Below are 27623 nucleotides of genomic sequence, written 5' to 3' on the forward strand. Positions count from 1 at the left end.
TGAGAGCCCAGGTTGCTCTGATAGTGGCCTTCAGCTCTTCTGCATTGTTGGGTCTGGCATATCGCATCTTCCTCTTCACAATACCCCACAGATTTTCTATGGGGTTAAGGTCAGGCGAGTTTGCTGGCCAATTAAGAACAGGGATACCATGGTCCTTAAACCAGATACTGGTAGCTTTGGCACTGTGTGCAGGTGCCAAGTCCTGTTGGAAAATGAAATCTGCATCTCCATAAAGTTGGTCAGCAGCAGGAAGCATGAAGTGCTCTAAAACTTCCTGGTATACGGCTGCGTTGATCTTGGACCTCAGAAAACACAGTGGACCAACACCAGCAGATGACATGGCACCCCAAACCATCACTGACTGTGGAAACTTTACACTGGACCTCAAGCAACGTGGATTGTGTGCCTCTCCTCTCTTCCTCCAGACTCTGGGACCCTGATTTCCAAAGGAAATGCAAAATTTACTTTCATCAGAGAACAACTTTGGACCACTCAGCAGCAGTCCAGTCCTTTTTGTCTTTAGCCCAGGCGAGACGCTTCAGACGCTGTCTGTTGTTCAAGAGTGGCTTGACACAAGGAATGCGACAGCTGAAACCCATGTCTTGCATACGTCTGTGTGTAGTGGTTTTCCCCCACATTTTTGAATGGGTTTTGTTTCACAATCCTCTCCAGGGTGCGGTTATCCCTATTGCTTGTACACTTTTTTCTACCACATCTTTTCCTTCCCTTCGCCTCTCTATTAATGTGCTTGGACACAGAGCTCTGTGCACATAAGTTTGTGTCTCCTTTTGTGTCTTGCCCTCCTTGTGCAATGTGTCAATGTTCGTCTTTTGGACAACTGTCAAGTCGGCAGTCTTCCCCATGATTGTGTAGCGTACAGAACTAGACTGAGAGACCATTTAAAGGCCTTTGCAGGTGTTTTGAGTTAATTAGCTGATTAGAGTGTGGCACCAGGTGTCTTCAATATTGAACCTTTTCACAATATTCTAATTTTCTGAGATACTGAATTTGGGATTTTCCTTAGTTGTCAGTTATAATCATCAAAATTAAAAGAAATAAACATTTGAAATATATCAGTCTGTGTGTAATGAATGAATATAATATACAAGTTTCACTTTTTGAATGGAATTAGTGAAATAAATCAACTTTTTGATGATATTCTAATTATATGACCAGCACCTGTATATATATAAAGTTTCTTTGATCTTCCATGAAAACCTCAAAAATCTTGTTTGTGACCCTCACCAACGTCATATTATATATATATATATATATATATATACATACACACAGTTGTGCTCAAAAGTTTGCATACCCTTGGAGAATTGGTAATATATGTACCATTTTTTAAAGAAAACATGAGTGAGCAGGCAAAACACATTCCTTTTATTTCTTAAGGGATTCATATTCAACTGTAGGTTATAACAGAATGGCACAATCATAAAACAAAACATGGCAACAATGAAATTTTTTTTTAATTACCCCTGTTCAAAAGTCTTCACACCCTTAGTTCTTAATACAGTGTATTGCCCCCTTTAGCATCAATGACAGCGTGCAGTCTTTTGTAATAGTTGTCATGAGGCCCCAAATTCTTGCAGGTGGTATAGCTGCCCATTCGTCTTGGCAAAATGCCTCCAGGTCATGCAAAGTATTTGGTCATCTTGCATGAACCGCACGTTTGAGATCTCCCCAGAGTGGCTCGATGATATTAAGGTCAGGAAACTGTGATGGCCACTCCAGAACCTTCACCTTTTTCTGCTGTAACCACTGGAGGGTCAACCTGGCCTTGTGCTTAGGGTCATTGTCGTGCTGGAAAGTCCAAGAGCATCCCATGCGCAGCTTTCGTGCAGAAGAATGCAAATTGTCTGCCAGTATTTTCTGATAACATGCTGCATTCATCTTGCCATCAATTTTCACAAGATTCCCCGTGCCTTTAGAGCTCAAACACCCCCAAAACATCAGTGAACCACCACCATGCTTCACAGTGGGGATGGTATTCTTTTCAATATAGGCCTTGTTGATCCCTCTCCAAACATAGCGCTTATGGTTGTGACCATAAAGCTCTATTTTGGTCTCATCACTCCAAATTACAGTGTGCCAGAAGCTGTGAGGCGTGTCAAGGTGTTGTTGGGCATATTGTAACCGGACTTTTTTGTGGCATTGGTGCTTCTTTCTGGCAACTCGACCATGCAGCTCATTTTTGTTCAAGTATTGTCATATTGTGCTCCTTGAAACAACCACACCATCTTTTTCCAGAGCAGCCTGTATTTCTCCTGAGGTTACCTGTGGGTTTTTCTTTGTATCCCGAACAATTCTTCTAGCAGTTGTGGCTGAATTCTTTCTTGGTCTACCCGACCTTAGCTTGGTATCAAGAGATCCCTGAATTTTCCACTTCTTAATAAGTGATTGAACAGTACTGACTGGCATGTTCAAGGCTTTGGATATCTTTTTATATCCTTTTCCATCTTTATAAAGTTCCATTACCTTGTTACGCAGGTCTTTTGACAGTTCTTTTCTGCTCCCCATGGCTCAGTATCTAGCCTGCTCAGTGCATCCATGTGAGAGCTAACAAACTCATTGACTATTTATACACAGACACTAATTGCAATTTAAAAAGCCACAGGTGTGGGAAATTATCCTTTAATTGCTATTTAAACCTGTGTGTGTCACCTTGTGTGTCTGTAACAAGGCCAAACATTCAAGGGTATGTAAACTTTTGATCAGGGCCATTTGGGTGATTTCTGTTATCATTATGATTTAAAAAGGAGCCAAACAACTATGTGATGATAAATGGCTTCATATGATCACTATCCTTAAATAAAAGACCATCCTTAAAAAAAAAGTTTTTTGCATGATCAGTCATAATTTCTGCCAGGGTATGCAAACTTTTGAGCACAACTGTGTATGTATGCATATATATATATATATATATATAAAACTCAGCAAAAAAAGAAACGTCCTCTCACTTTCAACTGCTTTTATTTTCAGCAAACCTAACGTGTAAATATTTTAATGAACATAAAAAGATTCAACAACTAAGACATAAACTGAACAAGCTTCACAGACATGTGACTTACAGAAATGGAATAATGTGTCCCTGAACAAAGGGGGGGGGGGGGGGGTCAAAATCAAAAGTAACAGTCAGTATCTGGTGTGGCCACCAGTTGCATTAAGTACTGCAGTGCATCTCCTCCTTATGGACTGCCCCAGATTTGCCAGTTCTTGCTGTGAGATGTTACACCATTCTTCCACCAAGGCACTTGCAAGTTCCCGGACATTTCTCAGGGGAATGGCCCTAGCACTCACCCTCCGATCCAACAGGTTCCAGACGTGCTCAATGGGATTGAGATCCGGGCTCTTCGCTGGCCATGACAGAACACTGACATTCCTGTCTTGCAGGAAATCATGCACAGAACGAGCAGTATGGCTGGTGGCATTGTCATGCTGAAGGATCATGTCTGGATGAGCCTGCAGGAAGGGTACCACATGAGGGAGGAAGATGTCTTCCCTGTAACGCACAATGCTGAGACTGCCTGCAATGACAACAAGCTCAGTCCGATGATGCTGTGACACACCGCCCCAGACCATGACGGACCCTCCACCTCCAAATCTATCCCGCTGCAGAGTACAGGCCTCGGTGTAACGCTCATTCCTTCGACGATAAACGTGAGTCCAACCATCATGCCTGCTGAGACAAAACCGCAACTCGTCAGTGAAGAACACTTTTTGCCAGTCCTGTCTGATCCATCGAAGGTGGGTTTGTGCCCATAGGCGACATTGTTGCCGGTGATGTCTGGTAAGGACCTACCTTACAACAGGCCTACAAGCCCTCAGTCCAGCCTCTCCCAGCCTATTGTGGACAGTCTGAGCACTGATGGAGGATTGTGCGCTCCTGGTTTAACTCGGGCAGTTGCATGTGTGATATTCGGATGTACCGATCCTGTGCAGGTGTTGTTACACATGGTCTGTCACTTTTAGGATGATCAGCTGTTCTGCCTGTCTCCCTGTAGCATTGTCTTAGGTGTCTCACAGTACAGACATTGCACTTTATTGCCCTGGACACATCTGCAGTCCTCATGCCTCCATGCAGCATGCCTCAGGCACATTTACGCAGATGAGCAGGGACCCTGGGCATCTTTATTTTGGTGTTTTTCAGAGTCAATAGAAAGGTCTCTTTAGTGTCCTAAGTTTTTATAACTGTGACCTTAATTGCCTACCTTCTGTAAGCTGTTAGTGTCTTAACGACCGTTGCACTGGTGCATGTTCATTAATTGTTTATGGTTCACTGAACAAGCATGGACAACATTGTTTAAACACTTTACAATAAAGACCTGTAAAGTTATTTGGATTGTTACAAAATTATCTTTAAAATACAGTGTCCTGAAAAAGGGACGTTTAGTTTTTTGCTGAGTTATATATATATATATATATACACATACATACACAGTTGCAATCAAAATTATTGAACCCCCCTGACCAGCGATACATTCTGGTGATGTGAATTAAAACACATCAACTAAAACCTCAGTAAACAGTCAAAGTAAGTTTTTAATACACATTTGAGTGATTTTGAGAACAAAGAGTTCAGTTTACCCAAATTTTAAAATAAAAAATAACTAATTCTTTCCACAAATGTCATGTCAAAAATATTCAACCCCCAAAGTCAATCATTTGTGGAGCATCCTTTATCCTTAATAACAGCAAATAAATGTTTCAGGTAAGCTTCCAGCTCATTGACATTCTTTGGTTTCTGTGCTGCCACTGCTTCCTTGAAATCCCAACAAAGGTTTGCAATGGGATTTTAATGATGGACTGAAAGGGCCATTTAAGGACATTCAACGACCTATCCCTGAACCAGATTTTGGACAACTTGGATGTATCCTTGGTGTTATTGTCTTACTGGAAATTCCAGTGATCACCGAGCTGCAATTTACACTCTGAAGGCATCACATTTTTCATGCCAAAATGGCCTGATACCTGAAAGAATCAATGGTGTCAGTCACATAGTCAGGATAGCCGTTTCCTGCAGCCGCAAAACACCCCCATAACATGACTGACCCACCTCCATGCTTGACTGTGGGGATGGTGTCGTTCTTGTCATCACCTTGTCATCTTACTCCAGACGTAATGCTGACCCATGGGTCTAAAACTCATTTTCAGTTTAGTGTAATACGTCTATAAAACCTTCTTCCAGGACTCCACAGGTCTTTCCTAATTACTTCTTGAATATTCAAGTCAACATTTCCCTTGGTGAAGTTTTGCTTTCTTCCACACCCCAAGAAGGTTGCTGTTGTACCATATTTTAAAAAAAATTATGAATGGTGCTGCCAACTTTGTCTGTTGGAAATTGAAGTGCCTTGGAAATGTACTTTTAGCCATGACCTTTCTTGTGTAATGAAATCTCCTCTATTAGCTTTTGAGACAGCTTATTTTTAATTGCATTTTTTGCATAGAAATACATTTTTGCTTACAATGCTAAACTTGAATTTTAAAAATTAAATAAGTGCCATTGCAGACTGATGACTTAATTGTTTTTTAAAACAATTACTTGTGTAGCCTTACATATTTAAGGAACAGCTACAAGCAATAGGGGTTAAATAATTATGACATGGCTGTTTTTTTTTGTTTTTTTAAATCCTGCTATTTACAAATATTAGGTTATATATTCACACTATGACTATGAATGTGTCACTCAACTGATATAGATGTAAAGTTTAAAACTTTTTTTTAAGGGGGGGGGGGGGGTTGAATAATTTAGATTGCAACTGTGTGTGTGTGTGTGTGTATATATATATATATATATATATATATATATATATATATATATATATATATATATATGTATTTATTCTTTGATAAAATCTTCCAAACATCAGACCCCTTCGGGTCAATTTGACATTCTTTTTGCATTCTAGGGTTAAACTATCAAATTCAAAACAATGTGACAATCTCAACTTTATCTGTGATTCATGCCCTTCATTCAACTTTATTGAGTGCGTTTGTCTCTCCTGCCGTACCATTCTCCGGGATGTCCTTTAGCAAACCTCGCTCTATCAGCTCCTCTCTGGGCTTCCTCATCGATATCTTCCTTTCCAGCACTGATCATTCAGAAAGAAAACAGAAACACATTAGTCTCATCTCACAAGCCACTTTCTAACTTTAAACACATTAATTTCCAGAATATTTGAAAAATTATTCAAACACCAGCTCCAAAATGCTGTTTCAACCCCAATGATGACATTTTAGCATTTGTTGCTAGATGTTTTATTTCAGGAGTGCCTGAGATAGTGAACCCGACAGTTCTACAGGATTAAAGCATTCTACTTGTAGTACAGAAGTCATTAATGTCACTGAAAACGATCAAAGATCTAAGCTAATCACTGCTTTGTTATTACAATAAAAAAGTTGATATCAGAAGGCAGCATAAACAAATTAGAATTTTAGTCTGGAGTTCTGAATCAGTATCAGCAGAGAAATAATTATACCTGTTTAGTCTTATTGTCTGGACTCATGACAGACATGTACCTTCTGATGTTTCGTTGAACTTATCACTGCTTCTTTTCTTCCTCCACTTCCAGGGTTTGAAGATCTTGCCCAGGTTGGGGAACTTGGTCTTGCCCTTTCCCAAAGGGGTTCCTCCTGCTGGATTCGCCCCATCACCAACTGGCACACTATGGTCGACTTCATCATCTGAGGAGATGGAAAGAGACAGAACAATTATTAGTTTCATTCTTAAAAGAAAATGTCCTTTTTAAAGTTTTTGTAGTTTTTGAACCATCATCAAAAGGTACGCAATTCACTCCATGTGTCAACCTTGGAAGACTTGATCAGGATCAGCAAAGAGGGCCCATCACTTGAACAGTTTGATCCTGAACCATATGTCAAATACTGGCTTTCTGCAAAAAAGAGGAGGAGGATACCAATCTACACTCAATGGCCAAGTGATGCTGACATAATTATGGTCATCCACAGGATGAATGAAAATGCTGACACTGTAAAAGGAGGGCAGACGTACACACGTCAGGATGACTGAAAGTGTTTTAAAAATGTAAAACGTAAGTTGGGCGCCTTTTTTTTTTCTTTTAGGAGCCAATGGCTCCTTAACTGATTTTTTTTTGTCTGGAGCCCTGTCTAAGGCATACAGGTCCCACTGATTATCCTAAAACTGACTGCTAAGTTAATGTTCAAGGTAAGACTGTCAAATTAAAATTCAAAATTAAATATTAATTGCATTTAAGATAAAAAAGCACATTCGTGCACATTATATGGATACTATTAATATTATCCTTGTGCGACCCTGCATCCTCCTGCGCAGACATTGTGTTCTGTCTTCGCTATTCGCTATGAATAATTTAATTCAGCTCATATCTCTGCCTACCTCTTGGAGATCTCATCCTAGATAAAGGAATGTCACCTTCAGCTCAACCTAGCCAAGACAGAACTTCTCGTGATCCCAGACAACCCATTTGTTGACCACAACCTCTCTATTGATCTCTGTTCAACTACCCTAATGCCAATAAAGACAGCCTGGAACCTGGGACGGGTGATGAATGAGCAGCTTAATTTCACTGCCAACATCTCATCAATCACACGGTCTTGCAGGTTTGAGCTTTACAACATCAGGAAAATCAGACCTTTCCTGTCTGAATATGATACACAGCTCCTGATACAATCTCTGGTCATTTCAAGACTGTACTACTGTAATGTCCTGTTCGCAGTTCTCCAAGCTAGCATGATTAAGCCACTGCAGATGATCCAGAACGCTGCAGCGTGTCTGGTCTTCAATCAGACAAAGAGGGTTCAAGTCACCCTCCTCTAGATTTCACTCCACTGGCTGCCAGTAGCTGCTCACATCAAATTCAAGGCTTTGACTCTGGTCTTCAAAACAGCCAATGGAACATCACCCTCTTACTTCAACTCACTCCTCCAGGTCTATGTCCCAACTCGCTCTCTGTGGTAAATGAACGAGTAGCACCTGGTGGTCCCGTCGCAAAGAGGCACAAAGTCCATTTCTCGATAATTCACTCTCTCTGTTCCTCTGTGGTGAAATGAGCTTGCAACCTCCACACAATCTGCTGATACCATTTCAGCATTCAAGAAACAGCTGAAAAACACATCTGTTCCATGACCAATTAACCAATCAACACTTAATGCAATTAGCCTCTGCTAAATGACTAAATGTAAATATACATTTCATTTAAACAGACTGATTTCAGTTCAGGCTGTCAGTAAAGGGTTAAACTTTTGACAAGAGAGAACACTAAGATTTTGTTGCCAAAGTAAAAAAAAAAAAAAAAAAAAAAAAAAAAAAAAAGTCAAATCAAGTCAAATCATTTTTATTTGTATCGTTTATATATATATATATATATATATATATATATATATATATATATATATATATATACACACACACACACACACACACACACACACACACACACAGTTGTGCTCAAAAGTTTGCATACCCTGGCAGAAATTGTGAAATTTTGCCATTGATTTTGAAAATATGTCTGAACATGCAAACAAATTTTAATAAAATTGTCTTTTATTTAAGGATAGTGCTCATATGAAGCCATTTATCATCACATAGTTGTTTGGCTCCTTTTTAAATCATAATGATAACAGAAATCACCCAAATGGCCCTGATCAAAAGTTTACATACCCTTGAATGTTTGGCCTTGTTACAGACACACAAGGTGACACACACAGGTTCTAATGGCAATTAAAGGTTAATTTCCCACACCTGTGGCTTTTTAAATTGCAATTAATGTCTGTGTATAAATAGTCAATGAGTTTGTTAGCTCTCACTTGGATGCACTGTGCAGGCTAGATACTGAGCCATGGGGAGCAGAAAAGAACTGTCAAAAGACCTGCGTAACAAGGTAATGGAACTTATAAAGATGGAAAAGGATATCAAAAGATATCCAAAGCCTTGAAAATGCCAGTCAGTACTGTTCAATCACTTAATAAGAAGTGGAAAATTCAGGGATCTCTTGATACCAAGCCAAGGTCAGGTAGACCAAGAAAGATTTCAGCCACAACTGCCAGAAGAATTGTTCAGGATACAAAGAAAAACCCACAGGTAACCTCAGGAGAAATACAGGCTGCTCTGGAAAAAGATGGTGTGGTTGTTTCAAGGAGCACAATACGACGATACTTGAACAAAAATGAGCTGCATGGTCGAGTTGCCAGAAAGAAGCCTTTACTGCGCCAATGCCACAAAAAAGCCCGGTTACAATATGCCCAACAACACCTTGACACGCCTCACAGCTTCTGGCACACTGTAATTTGGAGTGATGAGACCAAAATAGAGCTTTATGGTCACAACCATAAGCGCTATGTTTGGAGAGAGGTCAACAAGGCCTATAGTGAAAAGAATACCATCCCCACTGTGAAGCATGGTGGTGGCTCACTGATGTTTTGGGGGTGTGTGAGCTCTAAAGGCACAGGGAATCTTGTGAAAATTGATGGCAAGATGAATGCAGCATGTTATCAGAAAATACTGGTAGACAATTTGCATTCTTCTGCACGAAAGCTGCGCATGGGACGCTCTTGGACTTTCCAGCACGACAATGACCCTAAGCACAAGGCCAGGTTGACCCTCCAGTGGTTACAGCAGAAAAAGGTGAAGGTTCTGGAGTGGCCATCACAGTCTCCTGACCTTAATATCATTGAGCCACTCTGGGGAGATCTCAAATGTGTGGATCATGCAAGACGACCAATACTTTGCATGATCTGGAGGCATTTTGCCAAGACGAATGGGCAGCTATACCACCTGCAAGAATTTGGGGCCTCATGATAACTATTACAAAAGACTGCACGCTGTCATTGATGCTAAAGGGGGCGATACAATTTGTGAATTTCCCAATACACATTGTTCCAAAGCAGCTTCACAGAAATTCAGCTGTAATGTCTGTAACATCTCAAAAACATTAATAACCAACACTCCTGGAAACATTATAAACATTATTTTTTTTTTTTTGCAATAATAACAAGGTGCTGTTTGGTGTATAATGTATACATTGCACCCTCTTGTGGACTTAGAACATACAACTTTATTGCATTTTTGCATAGATTGAAGCAGAGAACATTTTGTCAGAACCTCTAGTAAATTACATGTTACTTTGTTTAGTACCCTTATGTCCAGGTTTTGTAAATCACTGAAATAAGCATTTTTCTTCAGAATCGTGAGTGAACCGTGATCTTTATTCTTAGCAAGATAATCGTTATTCTCAATTTATCCAGAATCGTGCAGCGTTACATTACACAAACAAAGCATTTTTACTATTTCTCCCTTTCTTGTCAAAGGTGCTGTATTATGAGGGAGCGCCATGGTATGAAAAGTGGCAAAACTAGATTGCTAGTACGCTAGACCATAGCGCATTTGCCACGTAGACTTTGTTGTCTGTTCATAGGAACAATAGTTTTATCACATCGTTCGCTTAGATAAGTGGTATGACGCCACATTGAATGTATGACGCAATGGGCCGCTTTTGGAGAAACATGAAATTTGGTGAAAAACGTTATTTTTTACTGTTCTGGGTTTTTTAGTCTCAGCTTTCAACTTAGGTCAATGTTATCATGAAATTCAAACTTTAAATGCTGTTTTTTGCTTTTAAATGCGGCGTAAAATTGCTTCAGCTGCTGTCAATTTAAACGGAAGTGCTGCATTTACCCTCTCTCCAATCAGCACTCCTCATTTACCTTAGGAAAGTTAGTTAGCTCATAATGAACAGAAAATATTTTTACAATTCTCATAATAACATAAAAGATCTATAGCATTGTGTTTTGCGCCGCTGCTTTGGCAAAGCATCTCTCACTCCCAGTCAGCATCTGAGGAGCAAGTTCAACACAGGTAACCACTTTTGATTCATTTCTTTGATAGCTCAAATGTATGATCTAGTCGATTTTGTATTTTGACCATTTGTGAACTACGTTAAATTCGTTTACCATGCTTTGTGGGTATAACTTTTTTGCCGTGTCATCACCATTCATATCTATACAACCAATGTGTTTATGATTAAATTACTACTAGAGCACAAAGTTCTTCATGGATCTAGCCTCTTAATTTTGCTCTCAAAATGCACCAGATTGATGCATTTAACTTTAAAATGTACAACATTTTCTTCCGGGGGAGCATGTCCCCATACACCTTTAGAGGATCCGAGGTCCATCCACCAGTCTCACAAAATCTTGTTGGAAACACTGGAGAAAGTTTTTTTTTTGTGTGTGTGTGAGTTAAAGATGGATTGAAGTGAACAGAAAGGTGAGAGAGGGTAGTCTTCACCCCATTATACACGGCAACAAAATACGTTTTTGATTTGTTTTTGTTTTGGCTTGTTTTCCAATATAAATATCTAAAACTCCGTTAAAACAACGTACATTTTCTTTAGCAGCTATACTGCAGAAGAAAAAATTTTTATCTGAAAATGTTGAATATAATTTAAAAAATACAAATATTTTTAAATATCTAAAACTCCTTTAAAAAAAAGACGCATTCACCTGAGAAGCAGCATATAAGATATTTAGACTTGCTTTTTGAGAATAGATCTTGTATAGAAGTATATTTTGTTAGTTTAGTTGTGAAAAACTGATTGGCTAATGTATTTGGCTAAGGTGTATGTAAACTTCTGAATTCAACATACATATATATATATATATATATATATATATATATATATATATATATAATATAAACACACACAGTTGAAGTCAAGTTTACATACACCTTAGCCTAATATATTTAAACTCAGTTTTTCATAATTCCTGACATTTAATCGTAGAAAACATTCCCTGTCAGTTAGGATCACTTCTTTATTTTAAGAAAGTGAAATTTCAGAATAATAGTAGAGAGAATTATTTATTTTTGCTTTATTTCTTTCATCACATTCCCAGTGAGTCAGAAGTTTACATACAATTTGTTAGTATTTGGTAGCATTGTCTTTAAAGGGGTCATGAACTGCCTTTTTTATATTTTGTACTGTTCTCTGAGGTCCACTTATAATGTTATCAAGAATGTTTTACATAAAAAAAACATCATAATTTAGAAGTAATAGACTATTTTCTGTCCTGTTTTGACCCCCCCTCATCGTAACACACCGTTTGAATAGGCGTTGCGGATTGTAGACTCACAAGTAAATGCCCACTGGTATGATTGGCTAACAGTTTTGCATATTTAAAAATCCTACATCCTTCATAGATGGACGCTGCTGTGATTTAGGTTAAAAACGCATAAATACTCAGTACATATCAAATGATCTGTAATAACAGACAAAGCAATAGTGACCACGTAATAAAAACAGTTACTCACACTTGCGTGGTGCGACATTACTGTCGGATCCAATATAGTCGGCACAGCATCGTCTTTTAGTTTCAATATTTCTGAAAATCCTGCATCGAATTGTGCCTTGTTTGTAAACGAATCTTTTGAGTAAAATGAAGTGAACAAAGGACCAAGTTCTTACTGACGTGTCTGGAACTTCATTAAAAATAAAGTTCATCCACTCTTTCCTAATGTTGGGATCAGAAAGAAGGCAATGAAAAGTTTTTCCACAACTTGGCAATGCACAGCGTCTTGTCTTCAGAGCCATCTTTATCGTTTGGTTTCTGCGTAGACCTGCGTTTGCCTCTCTCGTTATTTTCCTACTACATGCGTGAATCGGTGGGCGGGGCTAAACAGGCAGTGATGTAGAAGCAGGCATTGATCTTCTTCTGCGGAGGCGGTGTTTAGCCACACTATTACGTAATAAAGTGGCACATTCCACATCCTGTCGTTTTGACAGATTGGCTTCAATATAAGCTGTTTTTAGACTAACAAGAAAGTTTTGAGCTCTGAAACTTACAGAATGTTTTTATAGTACAATGACCTCTTATATGTCAAAAGATCAAGGGAATTTTGATTTCTCAGTTCATGACCCCTTTAAATTGTTTAACTTGGGTCAAACATTTTGGGTAGCCTTCCACAAGCTTCTCACAATAAGTTTTTGGCCTATTTCTCCAGACAGAACTGGTGTAACTGAGTAAGGTTTGTAGGCCTCCTTGCTTGCACACGCCTTTTCTCAAAGATCTTTGTCACCATGAGCACTTGCAAACTATAGGCTGGCTTTTTTATGGCGGTTTTGGAGCATTGGCTTCTTCCTTGCTGAGCAGCCTTTCAGGTTATGTCGATATAGGACTCGTTTTACTGTGGATATAGATACTTGTCTACCTGTTTCCTCCAGCATCTTCACAAGGTCCTTTGCTGTTGTTCTGGGATTGATTTGCACTTTTTTCACCAAACTACTTTCATCTCTAGGAGACAGAATGCATCTCCTTCCTGAGCGGTATGATGGCTGCGTGGCCCCATGGTGTTTATACTTGTGTACTACTGTTTGTTCAGATGAACATGGTAATTTCAGGCATTTGGAAATTGCTCCCAAGGATGAACCAGACTTGTGGAGGTCCACAATTTTTTTTCTGAGGTCTTGGCTGATTTCTTTTGATTTTCCCATGACGTCAAGCAAAGAGGCACAGAGTTTGAAGGTAGGCAATTTTCTGGAATATTCCAAGATGCTTAAAGGTACAGTTAACTTAGTGTATGTAAACTTCTGACCCACTGGAATTGTGATATAGACAATTAAAAGTAAAACAATCTGTCTGTAAACAATTGATGGAAAAATTACTTGTCATGCACAAAGTAGATGTCCTAAACAACTTGCCAAAACTATAGTTTGCTAATATGAAATCTGTGGAGTGGTTAAAAAATAGTTTTAATGACTTCAGCCTAAGTGTATTTAAACTTCTGACTTCAACTCTATATTTATACACTTATATAAACTTATGAGACAAAAGGGGAATGCAAATTTGTGCACTCAACTATACAGTATATATATTAAATACCTGATTAATGAGCTATCGGCTGTCTTTTCTTTGGCTTTCTATCTTCAGTCAATCTAAATCGAGCAATTCTGTGATGTGGCAACTAAAACAGCCATTTAGCTCCTAAATGTTTCAGTTTAGGAGCCAATGGCTCCTTAGTCATTTTTTTTAGTCTGGAGCCTTGATTGTGTATAGTATTTATACTTCTAAAGCCACTTTTTGTGTTGTCTAATTAATGCTTTACTTATCTGCCACAACAATGTAATTCATTTTAATTAAATTATCTGAATTGTTAGATTAATAATATATACAGTATTATACTTATTTAAATAGGCCTATAACTATTTAAAATTATTCAACCATTATAAATTTAATTATTGTTATTGGAGGACCTTTCTCAGCAAATATTTATATATGTGATTAATTAATCGGCATATCATGTAATTAATTTGATTAACATTTTTAATTGATTGACAGACCATAATCGATGTATATCGAATATTGTCCAAAAGCTGACAAAGAGATACATTTTTTTTTTTTTTAGCTATATCACCCTGCACTAATGACAACTGTACAAAGACAACAAATAGAATAATGTGCCTAAGAAACACCAGAACAGATAAAAATAAAACAAAAACACCAAAGTCCTATCAGTGCTCCAGACCACAAGCTTTATCGTTACATCACACACTTCTGCTAAAGTGAGAGATAACACATGAGAAAGTAGATTAAAGATTTTCACACACTATGCTTAAAAAAAACAAACATATGAATAAAGCTTTTTCACAGTAAAAGAAAATAATACAAATATACAAAATAATACAAAGGATATTTACATTTTCGGATGAAAATGTGAGTGGTGCTTACCCATGTAAAAGTTGCTGCCACAACCCACCATTAACATTAGGCTATATAACATCCTGGTGCAAACAATATCACTTTGGTCCCAACTTCAATGCAAGTCTATGAGAGTAGGGCAGGGCTCGACATTAACGCTTGTCAGCTTGTCCGGGAGAAGTGGATTTTTGAATTTTACTTGTCTGACTGGACAAGTAACATGATTAAAACTTCAATAATGAAAATATAACTGGCTATATTTGTGCCTAGGCCTGTGTCACTAATTACAAAGTTTATATGTAGTCTTATTTTGCTGTTGAAAATAATCCAGAGCGCATAATTTTGTCATTCGCTAGCGATCTTGCTGCACGCTGTTTGACTGACAGGCGGCTTAAGTGTGTGCAGGCTTTATATGCGCGTGTGCTCCGAGAGATCTCGCGCTAATGCGGATATGTGCCTAAACGGTCAAATACACTTCACAATAGAGGTGGGCGATAGGACGATGTAATCAGATATGTTTTTCATGCACGGGTAATTTTGCTCATCTAGCCGCAACAGGCAGGCAACCTTTAAGACGTCTCGGAGTGACACATGACAAGAAATTTTGTTAGACACAAATTCATGCTTGAAGAAACACACTTTATTATATGTTTAAGAACAGACAAAAGATAAGCCGTCAATGCCTGTTTCTGATGCGCTGTTTGTTTAGAAGCGTGCAGCGTGAGCCTGTCTCGTGGAACAAGCACATGTAAAGAGTTTTCACTCTTTTCTCTGTTCATTAATCTGAAAACTGTTTGAAAGAATAATGTCATCTATGAGAATGCTGCAAATGATCTATGATCATCTCGTGAGTTTAGTTCACTTTATTTCCACAGATCATTTTGCGGTTAACATGCATTGTGAATGTAACTCTGCAGGTTCAGTAATATATTATATATATATATATATATATATATATATATATATATATATATATATATATATATATATATATATACACACACACACACACACACACACACACACACACACACACACACACACACACACACACTCTCTACCGGTCAAAAGTTTAGGGTCACTTACTCATTCTTTATTATTATTATTTTTCACATTTAAGGATAATAGTAAAGTCATCAAAACTATGGAATAACATAAATGGAACTATGGGAATTATGTTGTGACTAAACAAAATCCAAAAGAAATCAAAACTGTGTTAAATTTTAGCATCTTCAAAGTAGTCACCCTTTGCCTGTTTAGAATGGTGAGGGAGGTCAGTGTTTGGGTGTTCCTCCTAAAGTCCACAGTCATCTCCACCATTTTGAGCGTGTTCAGTTCCAGGTTGTTTTGACTGCACCAGAGAGCCAGCTGTCCAACCTCCCTTCTATATGCAGACTCATCATCATCTTGGATGAGACCGATGGCAGTGGTGTCGTCTGCAAACCTCAGGAGCTTGACAGAGGGGTCCTTGGTGATGCAGTCATTTGTGTACAGGGAGAAGAGTAGTGGGGAGAGCACACATCCCTTGGGGGCACAAGTGCTGATTGTACAGGTGCTGGAAGTGAATTTCCCATCTCACAAGCTGCTGCCTGTCTGTCAGAAAGGTGGTAATCCACTGACATATAGATGTGGGAACAGAGTTGGTGTAATTTATTCTGGAGTATAGCTGGGATGATGGTGTTGAAAGCCAAACTGAAGTCCACAAAAAGGATCCTTGCATATGTCCCTGGTCTGTCTAGATGTTGCAGGATATGATGCAATCCCATGTTGACTGCATCATCCACAGACCTGTTTGCTCGATAAGCAAATTGAAGGGGATCAAGAAAGGGTCCAGTGATGTCCTTACGGTGGGCCAACACCAGTCTCTCAAATGATTTCATGACCACAGACGTCAGAGCTATGGGTTTGTAGTCATTAAGTCCTGTGATTTTTGGTTTCTTTGGGACAGGAATGATGATTGAGTGTTTGAAGCAGCATAGGACTTCACACTGCTCCAGTGATTTATTGAAGATCTGTGTGAAGATGGGGGCCAGCTGGTTAGCACAGGATCTAAGACACGTGGGTGAAACACCATCTGGGCCCTGTGCATTCCTTGTCTTTTGTTTTCGGAAGACAAGGCACACCTCTTCTTCACAGATCTTAAGTGCAGGTTGAGTAGTAGTAGGGGGGAGGAGGGGGGTTGCAGGAGGTGTTGGTGTTTGTGTGAAGTTAAGGTCAGAGTGGGTGTGGAGTGTGAGATTGTGCCTTTCAAATCTACAGTAGAACACATTCAAGTCGTCAGCCAGTTGTTGGACAGTGTTGGGGGTATAAGTCCTGTAGTTAGTAAGTTGTTTTAGGCCACTCCACACTGATGCAGGGTCGTTAGCTGAAAACTTGTTTTTCAGCTTCTCAGAGTATCTACTTTTAGCCACTGATTTCCTTATTCAGTGTGTTCCTGGCCTGATTGTACAAGACTTTATCCACACCTCTGTAAGCATCCTTTCTTTTTTAACATGACTTTTTCACCCTATATGAAAAATATATTCACTTCCTGAAATGTGCTATTGCAAAGATATGAGTCAAGAATCATTCAAAGACATCCTGTGTTCCAGAAGAGACTATTAACACCGTAAAATAAAAAATGGCATACCCTCATTTCAAACCTGTATGACTTTCTTTTCTTAAGTTGGGACAGAAAAGGAGATATTTTTAATGAATATCACAGCCCACACTTTCAATGCAATGGCAGTGGATAGTCCATGTGACTTGTGCATCTAATTTCAAGTCGTCTGAAGGCATACAATATACACACACACACACACACACACACACACACACACACACAACTGGTCAAAAGTTTTCATGATCTTAAAAATCGTTTGATCTGAAGGCGTATGCTTAAACGTTTGAAATTAGTTTTGTAGACAAAAATATAACTGTGCTACCATATTAATTTATTTCATTATAAAACTAAAACATAATTAAAAAAAAAAAAAAAAGTTTTTGAAATTGATGACTTGGACCAAATAATAAAGAAAAGAAGCCAATAAGTGCCCAACATAGATGGGAACTCCTTCAATACTGTTTAAAAAGCATCCCAGGGTGATACCTCAAGAAGTTGGTTGAGAAAATGTCAAGAGTACATGTCTGCAAATTCTAGGCAAAGGGTGACTACTTTGAAGATGCTAAAATTTTTTGATTTCTTTTGGATTTTGTTTAGTCACAACATAATTCCCATAGTTCCATTTATTTTATTCCATAGTTTTGATGACTTTACTATTATTCTTAAATGTGCAAAAAAAAAAAAAAAAATAATTATATATGAGTGTTTCAAAACTTTTGACCGGTAGTGTGTGTGTGTGTATATATATATTGTTTTTTTTTATTTATTTTTTTTGTGAGAAACAACCTGAAATGAGAGAAGCTCCTTCAAAGTGGTTTGTGTGTTCACATGTTTGTTTTTTTAAGCATTAAAGTGAGATACTGTCAACTGCCATTGTGTTGAAAAAATAGCCTGTGATGTTCATTAAAATCTCTCCTTTTATGTGCTCCTAAAATGTATTTTTGGGTGAGCATTAAAGGGTACTTAAGTTAAAATGAAATGTGTAGTAATATTTTTAAAGCGAATTGGCAAAAAAAAATAAAAATAAAAAAATACATGTATCTTACAGGGGGGTGCGGCTCTGCTACCGACCCAGTGCTGTCGCCAGTTTGTTTGTTTGTTCGCTAGTTTGTCTGTTAGTTTGTTTTATTTTATTTCTTCTTTTACCCTCATTTAAATTTTAAAAAACTAAATATGAAGAGGAAATGTTTTATGTTCTGGGTGGCTGAATTTCTTGCAATATTCCTGGCAGGGTCTGGTTCAGGAATGAAAGCAATGAGCGGTGTCCTCGTCTACACCCGGGAGGAACTCTTGCTACTCCTACCTCGATCACGAGCCTGCTGCCTGCAGGTGAATTTGCCAGATGATTGCAGCGAGCTGCTCAGGAATCCCAGGACAATACACACGCATTAAGACTTCAAAGAAGCGAGGATCGAGAGGAGGTGTATGCCAAAGACTTTAAAGTAGACCTCCCTTACCGTCAATTACCCTGTCTAACGTATGCTCCTTAAAGAGTAAAATGGATGAACTGGCAGCGAAAGCAAAATATGATAGCGATTTTAGACAGAGTAATGTATTATGCTTCACAGAGACTAGGTTAAAGGAAGAAACTCAAGACATTGGACTAAGTGGTTATACAATGATCAGAGCTGATAGAGCGTCTCACAAGTCTACTGGACAAGGACTGTGCATTTTTGTGGATAATATGTGGGTAACATCCTTGGGGATGTTAACTCCTGTGATCTGTCATGTCACCTGCTAAACCTTCATCAGTATGTGGATTGTCCGACTAGATCCACACGTATCCTGGATAATTTTTTTTTGCAATATAGCTGATGGTTACAAGGCCGTGTGTGCCCCCCCCCCACTGGGGAAGTCAGACCATAATATTGTACACTTGCTTCGCGCCAAGCTTAAAAAAGTTAAGCCAGTGATTAAATGGATACAATTGTGATTGATCAAAGTAAAGAGGAGCTCAGAGACTGCTTTGATCATCAGCTTTGATGATATATAGGATTGGCAACTGTTTTTTAATACATGTGATAATGTTCATGATATAACTGACACCATTACGTCTTATATATGTTTCTGTGAAAGCAATTGTGTTTAAACAAAAACAGTCTGAATGTATCCAAATAACAGTATGTGGCTCACTAAAGACCTTAAAATATGTCTTAATGAGAAAAGGCTGCTTTTCTCAAAGGTGATGATTTGTTTACAGTAGGTTTAACAGTGGGAAGTGCACTACTGAATGTGATAGGGTGTGCCTTAAAATTCCAACATATGAGCCCATTATTCTTAAAGAGCAAGAAATCGGAGCCAGCCTCTCCAGTATTAAGCCAAAAAAGGCACCAGGCCCAGATGGGTTGAAGGGTCAAGTGTTAAAGGACTGCGTTTTTCAGTTGACCGGGGTTTTTACCCAGCTGTTTCAACTTTTGTTAAATAAGATAACAGTTCCCAGATCTTAGAAATAATCAAATATTGTTCATGTACCGAAATGTTCTGGCACTACTCAGTTAAATGATTTTAGACCCATTACACTTACGTCTATTTTAAGCAAATGCATGGAAAGGCCTCATCTGGTGGATCAGAGATTTTCTTTAATGGTAAATTGACAAAGACAACTATTTTGAACACAGGTTCACCAGAGGGAACCATATTTTCACCTTTACTATTCTCATTGTACACTAATGAATTTAAAATTTAGGATGCACATTTGAGTCTATATAAATATGCAGATGACATGGCACTTGTTGGCCATTTGCATGGAGGAACAGAAATTAATAATCTGTATTATAATCACATAAATTCCCTCCAGAATTGGTGTCAGATGAGTGCACTCGAGATTAATGTGAATAAAACCAAATAATTAGTTGTTACAAGCAAGAAGCAGGAAATCTCTGAACAAGTAGAACCTTTAATACTTGGTGTGCACCCTGTAGAAATAGTTTGTAGTTTTAAATATCTGGGAACATTTATAGAGTCATCTTAATTTTACTGAGAATACAGATTATGTTTTAAAAAAAAGGCAATGCCGAGACTGCATCTTATAAGGAGGTTATATCACTTTAGTATAAGACATTTTAGAAATGGTTTTCAAGAATCTCATGGAAAGCATTATGTCTTTCAGTATGACCATGTGGTACGGAATCCAGAGTGTAACAAAGCAAAGTCATCTAAAGTAGGTAAGACACAGAGGCAACTAAATGATATATATATATATATATATATATATATATATATATATATATATATATACACACACACACACACACACACACACACACACACACACACACACACACACAGAGTTGTGCTCAAAATTTGCATACCCTGGCAGAAATTGTGAAATTTTGGCACTGATTTTGAAAATATGACTGATCATGCAAAAAAACATTTTCCTCTTTTATTTATGGACAGTGCTCATATGAAGCCATTTATCATCACATAGTTGTTTGGCTCCTTTTTAAATCATAATGATAACAGAAATCACCCAAATGGCCCTGATCAAAAGTTTACATGCCCTTGAATGTTTTTCCTTGTTACAGACACACAAGGTGACACACACAGGTTTTAATGGCAATTAAAGGTTAATTTTACACACCTGTGGCTTTTTAAATTGTAATTAGTGTCTGTGTATAAATAGTCAATGAGTTTGTTAGCTCTCACGTGGATGCACTGAGCAGGCTAGATACTGAGCCATGGAGAGCAGAAAAGAACTGTCAAAAGACCTGCGTAACAAGGTAATGGAACTTTATAAAGATGGAAAAGGATATAAAAAGATATCCAAAGCCTTGAAAATGCCAGTCAGTACTGTTCAATCACTTATTAAGAAGTGGAAAATTCGGGGATCTCTTGATACCAAGCCAAGGTCAGGTAGACCAAGAAAGATTTCAGCCACAACTGCCAGAAGAATTGTTCGGGATACAAAGAAAAACCCACAGGTAACCTCAGGAGAAATACAGAGCGAGAACTACTAATCGTGATAATTACCCTATGTGACTCTACCCTACCTAGCAACCGGGCCAATTTGGTTGCTTAGGAGACCTGGCTGGAGTCACTCAGCACGCCCTGGATTCGAACTCGCAACTCCAGGGGTGGTAGTCATTGTTGTTGTTTTTGTCATCACTGTTAGTTAATAGTTGTGTGTGAATGTTCAGAGCTCATCTTTTTACATAATGATGTTTGTTGATTGTCACCATTACTGGGTCAAGTTTTGACGTCTATGTGCCTCCTTCACTGGTTATCACATACTGTGTTGGCTTTGCGATGAGCTGTGTTTTGCGATAAACTGTGTTTTTTAATGCCTTAAAAGGCAAACATTGATTTGTGTACTTCGTATAAAGTATGCAGATAAAATGCAAGTGTTTTTAAAAAAAAAAAACAAGTTTAATTATATTTATGTTATTTGAACAAAACAGGTCACTTCTTCAGTTTAAAAAAAACAAAACAAAACAAAAAAGATATTTTTATGTCAATGTAACTTGAGTCAAAGCAAAGATAACAAAACTAAGTTGAATAAACCCAACTTTTTTACCACAGAAAAATTAACTTTTTTAGGGCAACGAGTTTCCATTAAACTTTTAAGTTCAATGAACTTGTCCGGGCTTAAACAATTCTTAAAAAATTAGTTAGTGTTAGGATATTATTTGTTGTGGTATTGAAGCTGATGTCAAAAATCATCATATTTCACTACACACTACTGAAATTTTGGTATTGTGACAATGTATATGTTGTGCATGGTAAATCTTGCTGCAATAACATGATGTAAAAGTAGATTTCATTATATAGAAGTGTGAGTGCACCTGCTGTAAATGATGGCAGTGGGTGCTTTTCTTTATATGACAACCACATAACATAATTTAACTACCATTTGACAATAACCTCCTCCCCTACCCAGCATGGTTTACATTTCTGTCACAGAGAATCGAGTTGATTGCATAGGTAAAATACTATTAGGTTGGACATCTGTCGTAATTTTAGAAAACATACAACTGAAACTTTGACATATTACTACTTGTGCTATAATGTAACCAGTGCTTAAATGTCCCTTTTTCTTTCCGGACAAGTAACTTTTTTACTCAGACAAGTGAATGACCAATATACTTGTCTGAAGGACAAGCACATCACAATGCTTAATATCAAGCCCTGTATGGGATTTAGTAATGGCACATCTCTCCTCAACAAGCCACACAATTGAGGTATCATTAATGGCCGCAGTGAAAACGGTTATTACTTTGGGTTTGGGGGGTTAGCTCAAATCCCTAACAGCAAGAATGAGCAAAGGTATGTGATGCTTGCTTTAGCAAACATAGCTAACGTGGACTTTAGTGAGGTAATTGAAGTAATTAGTGAGTAAGACTCTTACTGCAATAACATGGAAAAACACATTCCTCGTGTTGCTAGGAAAAGGGTAGGGCACGGTGACGCAAAGTACGAGGAGGCTCATTGTCACAGTACCACAACCTTTTGCTACAACAGAATAATACATTAATCAAAGTTAGTGTCACAGAGCAGAGACCAAAATAAACCCCAACAACACTAGCCACTGATACACACACACATACCTGACACAAACGCACGCACACACACACTTCAACACCTCTGAAGAGCTGCTCCGGTATCAATGAGCTCTTTGTTTCTGGAAAGCTGCAAAATCCTCTCATATAAGTGACATTTGTGAGAATGGGATCAGAATCGACTGACGAGATTTTGTACAGCGTGGCCCGAGAAAAATATGCAGCTGATAATGCTAGAGGACATTACGAAAGGAAGTCAAGGACACAGAGTAAATAAACACAGAGGTCAACAGTCAAACGGAGAACCGGATGAGCTTGTAAATGGGTCAAACATTAAGGAGAGTGATAGAGCACTAGTGAGGAGCACTTCGCATGCTGCCTTTTGACAAAGAACAAACAGAAGATTCCCGGCAATACCTTAAAACAACATTGACAATCTGTTGGATGGTGCTGGCCTGAAAGTGAGGGAGAAACAGATACTGTGTGTGTGTGAGTCTGTCTGTCTGTGCACGTGTCTGTCTGTCTGTGTGCATGTCTGTCTGCGCGCACGTCTGTCTGACAGACAGACAGGCACACGCGCACACACAGACAGACAGACACAGATACACAGACACACACAGGCACACAAACACACTGATAGACAGACACACACGTGCGCGCGCAGGCAGGCAGGCAGGCAGGCAGGCAGGCAGGCGCGCACAGACAGTCTGCCTGTCTGCGCGCGCCTCTGCCCGCCCACGTAAATCCAATTAAAATATTGAACAGTTCTCTAACAGATGTGTAATGATAGAATTCTATATATGGTGCTAAAGGTGACTAATTATGTTATTTTCGATTCATTTTGTAAGACTGTTTGAGTTTTTCATGCTATTGAAAATGTTTTTATTTTCTTTTTTGGAGAAACTTGCTTTATGTCAGATAACGACGATATCCTGAATACTGGCCACTATTTTTAAATCTAGTAGGTCTATGTGAAACAGTATGCATTTTACGATGATAAACATTTCAAACAGTAGCATGATATATTGTTATCACATGACCTTATTGCATCAGACCTGCCAACCTCGGAAAAACATTTTGAGTACCATCAGTGTGATGGGACACAGGGTTTGAGGGGAGGGGTTCATATATTCTCACATTTTTCAACGTATGAATTGGTTGTGAAGAAAACAATGCAGTCACATTTTTCAGAATAATTATTTTAATGAAAAGACATTTACATTTAGGAAGAGGTACTTTTTAATCCATAAGTAACTAACATGCTAGTTTTCATACAAAATAAATATGTAACATAATTAGGTACTTTAGTTATTATTAACACAATAACGTAACATGTAGGCTACGTTTCTCAACACTGAGAATGAATAAATAAACGCCTGTTTCTCCAGACTCGCGCTTGTAAGTCATCCATGATTTCAGTTTTAAAATCTTTGCTAACCTGCACATTATGTTGTGCTGAGGTGATAAAGACTATGACTGGAAAGTGATATAGGTCTAAATTATGGCCGAATAATAATGAAGAATGAAGCATGAATAACATACCATGTTTTGCTCATCAGGACATTGTTCTGTGTGCACCGTGAGTCAAAGAGATAAACGCTTATTAAATAATTGTGTTAATAATTATTAAGTAATGATAAAAACAATATAACGCAAAGTGTAAATAAAATGTTTTATGGGAATTCAATATTAACAGACTAGTCGACTATTATTTCCAATGCCGACTAGCAGCAGCTGCACCATTTAGTCGACTAGTCTCGCACATCCCTAATTTACATATGTAAAAAAAAAAAAAAGGAATAATAATAATAATAATAATAATGATGATGTTGTGATGTAAAACACTGTCAATGAGATGAATGAATATGAAATGAATAAAACCCAAGTTTGTGTTCAAGATTTCCATTTTGTTTAATAACTAAATCAGCTTATATAGGCACACATCCTGAAATAGGCTAAATGAAAAATGTAGCCTATTCAATTAAAAAATATCTAGAAATGTAGGTCTTCCTAGATAGCTACATTATTACCTGAAGCTCCTTGATGGCTAATGTCAAAATCGTAATTGCACAATGTGCAAAATGCATGGTTTAGCAATTTTGACAGGCGGAGGCACGGCCATTGCTCCTGATACTTTATCAGGAACTGCTGTGGGGCATGGACTCGTTTTTTTTTTTTTTTTTTTTTTTTAAGTCTGCTGCTCTCTCTCTCCCTGTCAGTGTCCTCAACTGATGTCATGTTTTTATAGTTTTTAAATCACAGTATTTACTTAAATCACAGCACTTTCATAATCACTAAGCCATATAGCGATTTCAATTCTATTTCGATTTATTGTTCAGCATTACTTGAGCATTTTATAATTTGCGTGGCTGAATGATGTCTTCCTCTTATCTGAGTGACCATGAATGACGGAGTATTTTAAGTTAATCCATGTGATCACTTTGACTCCAGAGGATTAAGTTAACTCAATTCAATATTTCAACTTTCCACATCCACCCCAACCTGTTTACCTAAAGGAGTTAGAAGTACTGTGACTACTATACTGTCCTCGCTTAAGATATCAGTAAGACGGCGGGAATGGAACAGGGATCGAGCGGGATTTTGTATTGCTGTCGATTTGCAGTCTCTTTTTAATAATAGGCGCATTTGTCAATCATCCCCGCTTGCTATTTGGGGAATGAACCCAGCGCTATGATTGGTCGAACTCTTCTTCTTTTGCTGTTGCTTGATTTGAGTACTGCGCGTGCACAGAGGCATCACCAGGTTTTTGCGTAGTTTAGAGTGACAAATCGTACCAGCATACTTTGAGGTCAAAATGCATACCCGCTATGCAAAAAGCGTAATAAATATGGTTATTTTGCATTTTTAACCTAATTTTATTCCTAACTATTGGCAGAGGGGCTGTAAAAATGCATTGATTCAACATGACAAAGACATTTTAATGTATCAGAATTTAAGGAATTTAACAAATCAATCATAATTTCTATAATAATACTCAATGTGATACAAATACCTAATAAATCTCTAATTACATGAGCCTGCGAGGCACTACTAATAGTCTTAATTCTACGGCGCAGCTTAATTTAAAAATGGGCCTTATTTGCCAGCACATTTCATTAGTGCACTAAATGTCAACCTTACATGATCTGTAAATCGATTTAACTTATTCCCAGACTCAACTTGCAGTGAGATCGGAAACAGTAGGTTGATAATTGTTTAGCTAAAATTGAACTGTGCTTAACGAAACTTTAAACACTGCCCCCAGTGGCCAAAGCAGTAAGTGTTGTTGGGCTTATAGGCACGTGTGCGTGTCATTTTTCGGCGGTAATGTCCACAGAGGGGCGCCAAAAGCGAGTTGTGAAGCGAGTTCTTTTCAGCTGTACAGGCTTTAATATAGTGAAGATGAATGCATATTTTTATAAACTGAACCCTCTAACTCCAACCCCAAACTAGGGTTGCCACGATACCATAATCATATCTTACGATACTATACCAGCTAAAGTACCATGAAACCAAGCAGTATCACGATATCACACGATAGTGTATTAAGAATTAACACAGTTTGTCATAGCAAAGGTGGTTCTTAGAAACTAGCCATTCCACTTTCCAAAAAAACTGATGGATGAATTGGGAGAAGGGTCAAATGGACTAACTTGTTATCATGTGCCTTTCAGTAATTACTATGGTGAGTAACAATACATTATAAAGTGAAAAGCAGATTTTTACAGTTTCAGAAGGTTAAAGTATTAAGGTTATATCATTTAATAATATAAACGGTAATGCAACGTAAAATATACAGGCATCAAAATTACATCCCGTAAAGCCTGAAGCGTGGTTACCGTATTTTTTTACAATGAATTTCTGGCAACCACAGCTGCCAGTTTTTTACTGTAAATTTAACAGGATTTTTTTTTATTTTTTTTTTTACAGTGTAGTTACTTCAATTTTTATGACTGGATTCTGCGATTCTGTCCATGTTTTCCACATCACGGAAATCATAGGGCCCTAGTCAAGTCAAGTGCACTGTGTTGTGAGATACAGCATTCCACATGGTATGCATCCTTCATAAAATGAGAGCAGAATTACTTTTGGTGTAAAACATTCAAATTCTATTAGTAAAATGCAGCAATTTATGCAAGAAAAGTTTTAAAAACAATACACAAATTTTACTCATTTTTAATCAAAGAGACTCATAGTCTGTCTCTATATCTTCTGTATCATCATCTTAAAGTATGCAGTGAAGGAAAGGCTAGGGATGTGCAGGAGTAATTGAGTACTTATTCTGCACCAGTTACTTGAGTATTAAAAACACTACTAGAATATCACAAATTCACTTTCCTTTTCGCATTTGCCTTTAATAATAAATAATACAAATTTGTTTTATGTAGACTCAAAAGTTTATATCTGTGCATTACCCTCATGCCGTCAGTATTGCTTTCTATGTAAGCTTCAGGTGAGTGCAAATGTTTTTTTGCAATCTTTTTTTTAACAAATAGTTTGTTCAAGTTATCTTATTTTGAAACCATTATTAGTAATGTTTGTCAATAAAACAAAATATAAGATTCACATGTGTGTCATACTTGTTATTTTTAACATGCATTTTAATTTACAATTAATCGAGTACTCATTTTTGTGGGAAAGAGTACTCGACTACAAAATTACTTGAAAATGTGCATCCCTAGGAAAGGCAAGACTGCATGTTTTGTTCCCAGCTCAAAACTCTACTTAAAAGCTGCAATTCTTTGGGTTGGGATGAAAAAAAAAAAAAAAAAGTGTCAGCACAACAAACCACTTGATCTTGAGAAAATGCTACAGAGTCAGTTCAAATC

The 27623-nt window shown here is 37.8% G+C and overlaps 1 protein-coding gene across 7 annotated transcripts in view; it reads right to left on the bottom strand.

Moving 5' to 3' along the window:
• Positions 1-27623, bottom strand: part of LOC127420688 (phosphatase and actin regulator 4A-like) — a 108924-nt gene that overhangs the window by 45728 nt on the left and 35573 nt on the right. For all 7 annotated transcript variants that reach the window (XR_007893847.1, XM_051663154.1, XM_051663152.1 and 4 more), the window contains 2 exons: positions 6526-6690; positions 6018-6098 (listed from right to left, as the gene is read on the bottom strand). Coding sequence is in view for 6 of the 7 variants with exons in the window: in XM_051663154.1 (XP_051519114.1) it covers positions 6018-6098; positions 6526-6690 (246 nt within the window). In the remaining variant the exon portion in view is untranslated. The remainder of the gene's footprint in view (positions 1-6017; positions 6099-6525; positions 6691-27623) is intronic.

The sequence above is a fragment of the Myxocyprinus asiaticus genome, chromosome 30 (genome assembly GCF_019703515.2).
Source record: "Myxocyprinus asiaticus isolate MX2 ecotype Aquarium Trade chromosome 30, UBuf_Myxa_2, whole genome shotgun sequence".
In the NCBI taxonomy this organism is placed as follows: Eukaryota; Metazoa; Chordata; class Actinopteri; order Cypriniformes; family Catostomidae; genus Myxocyprinus; species Myxocyprinus asiaticus.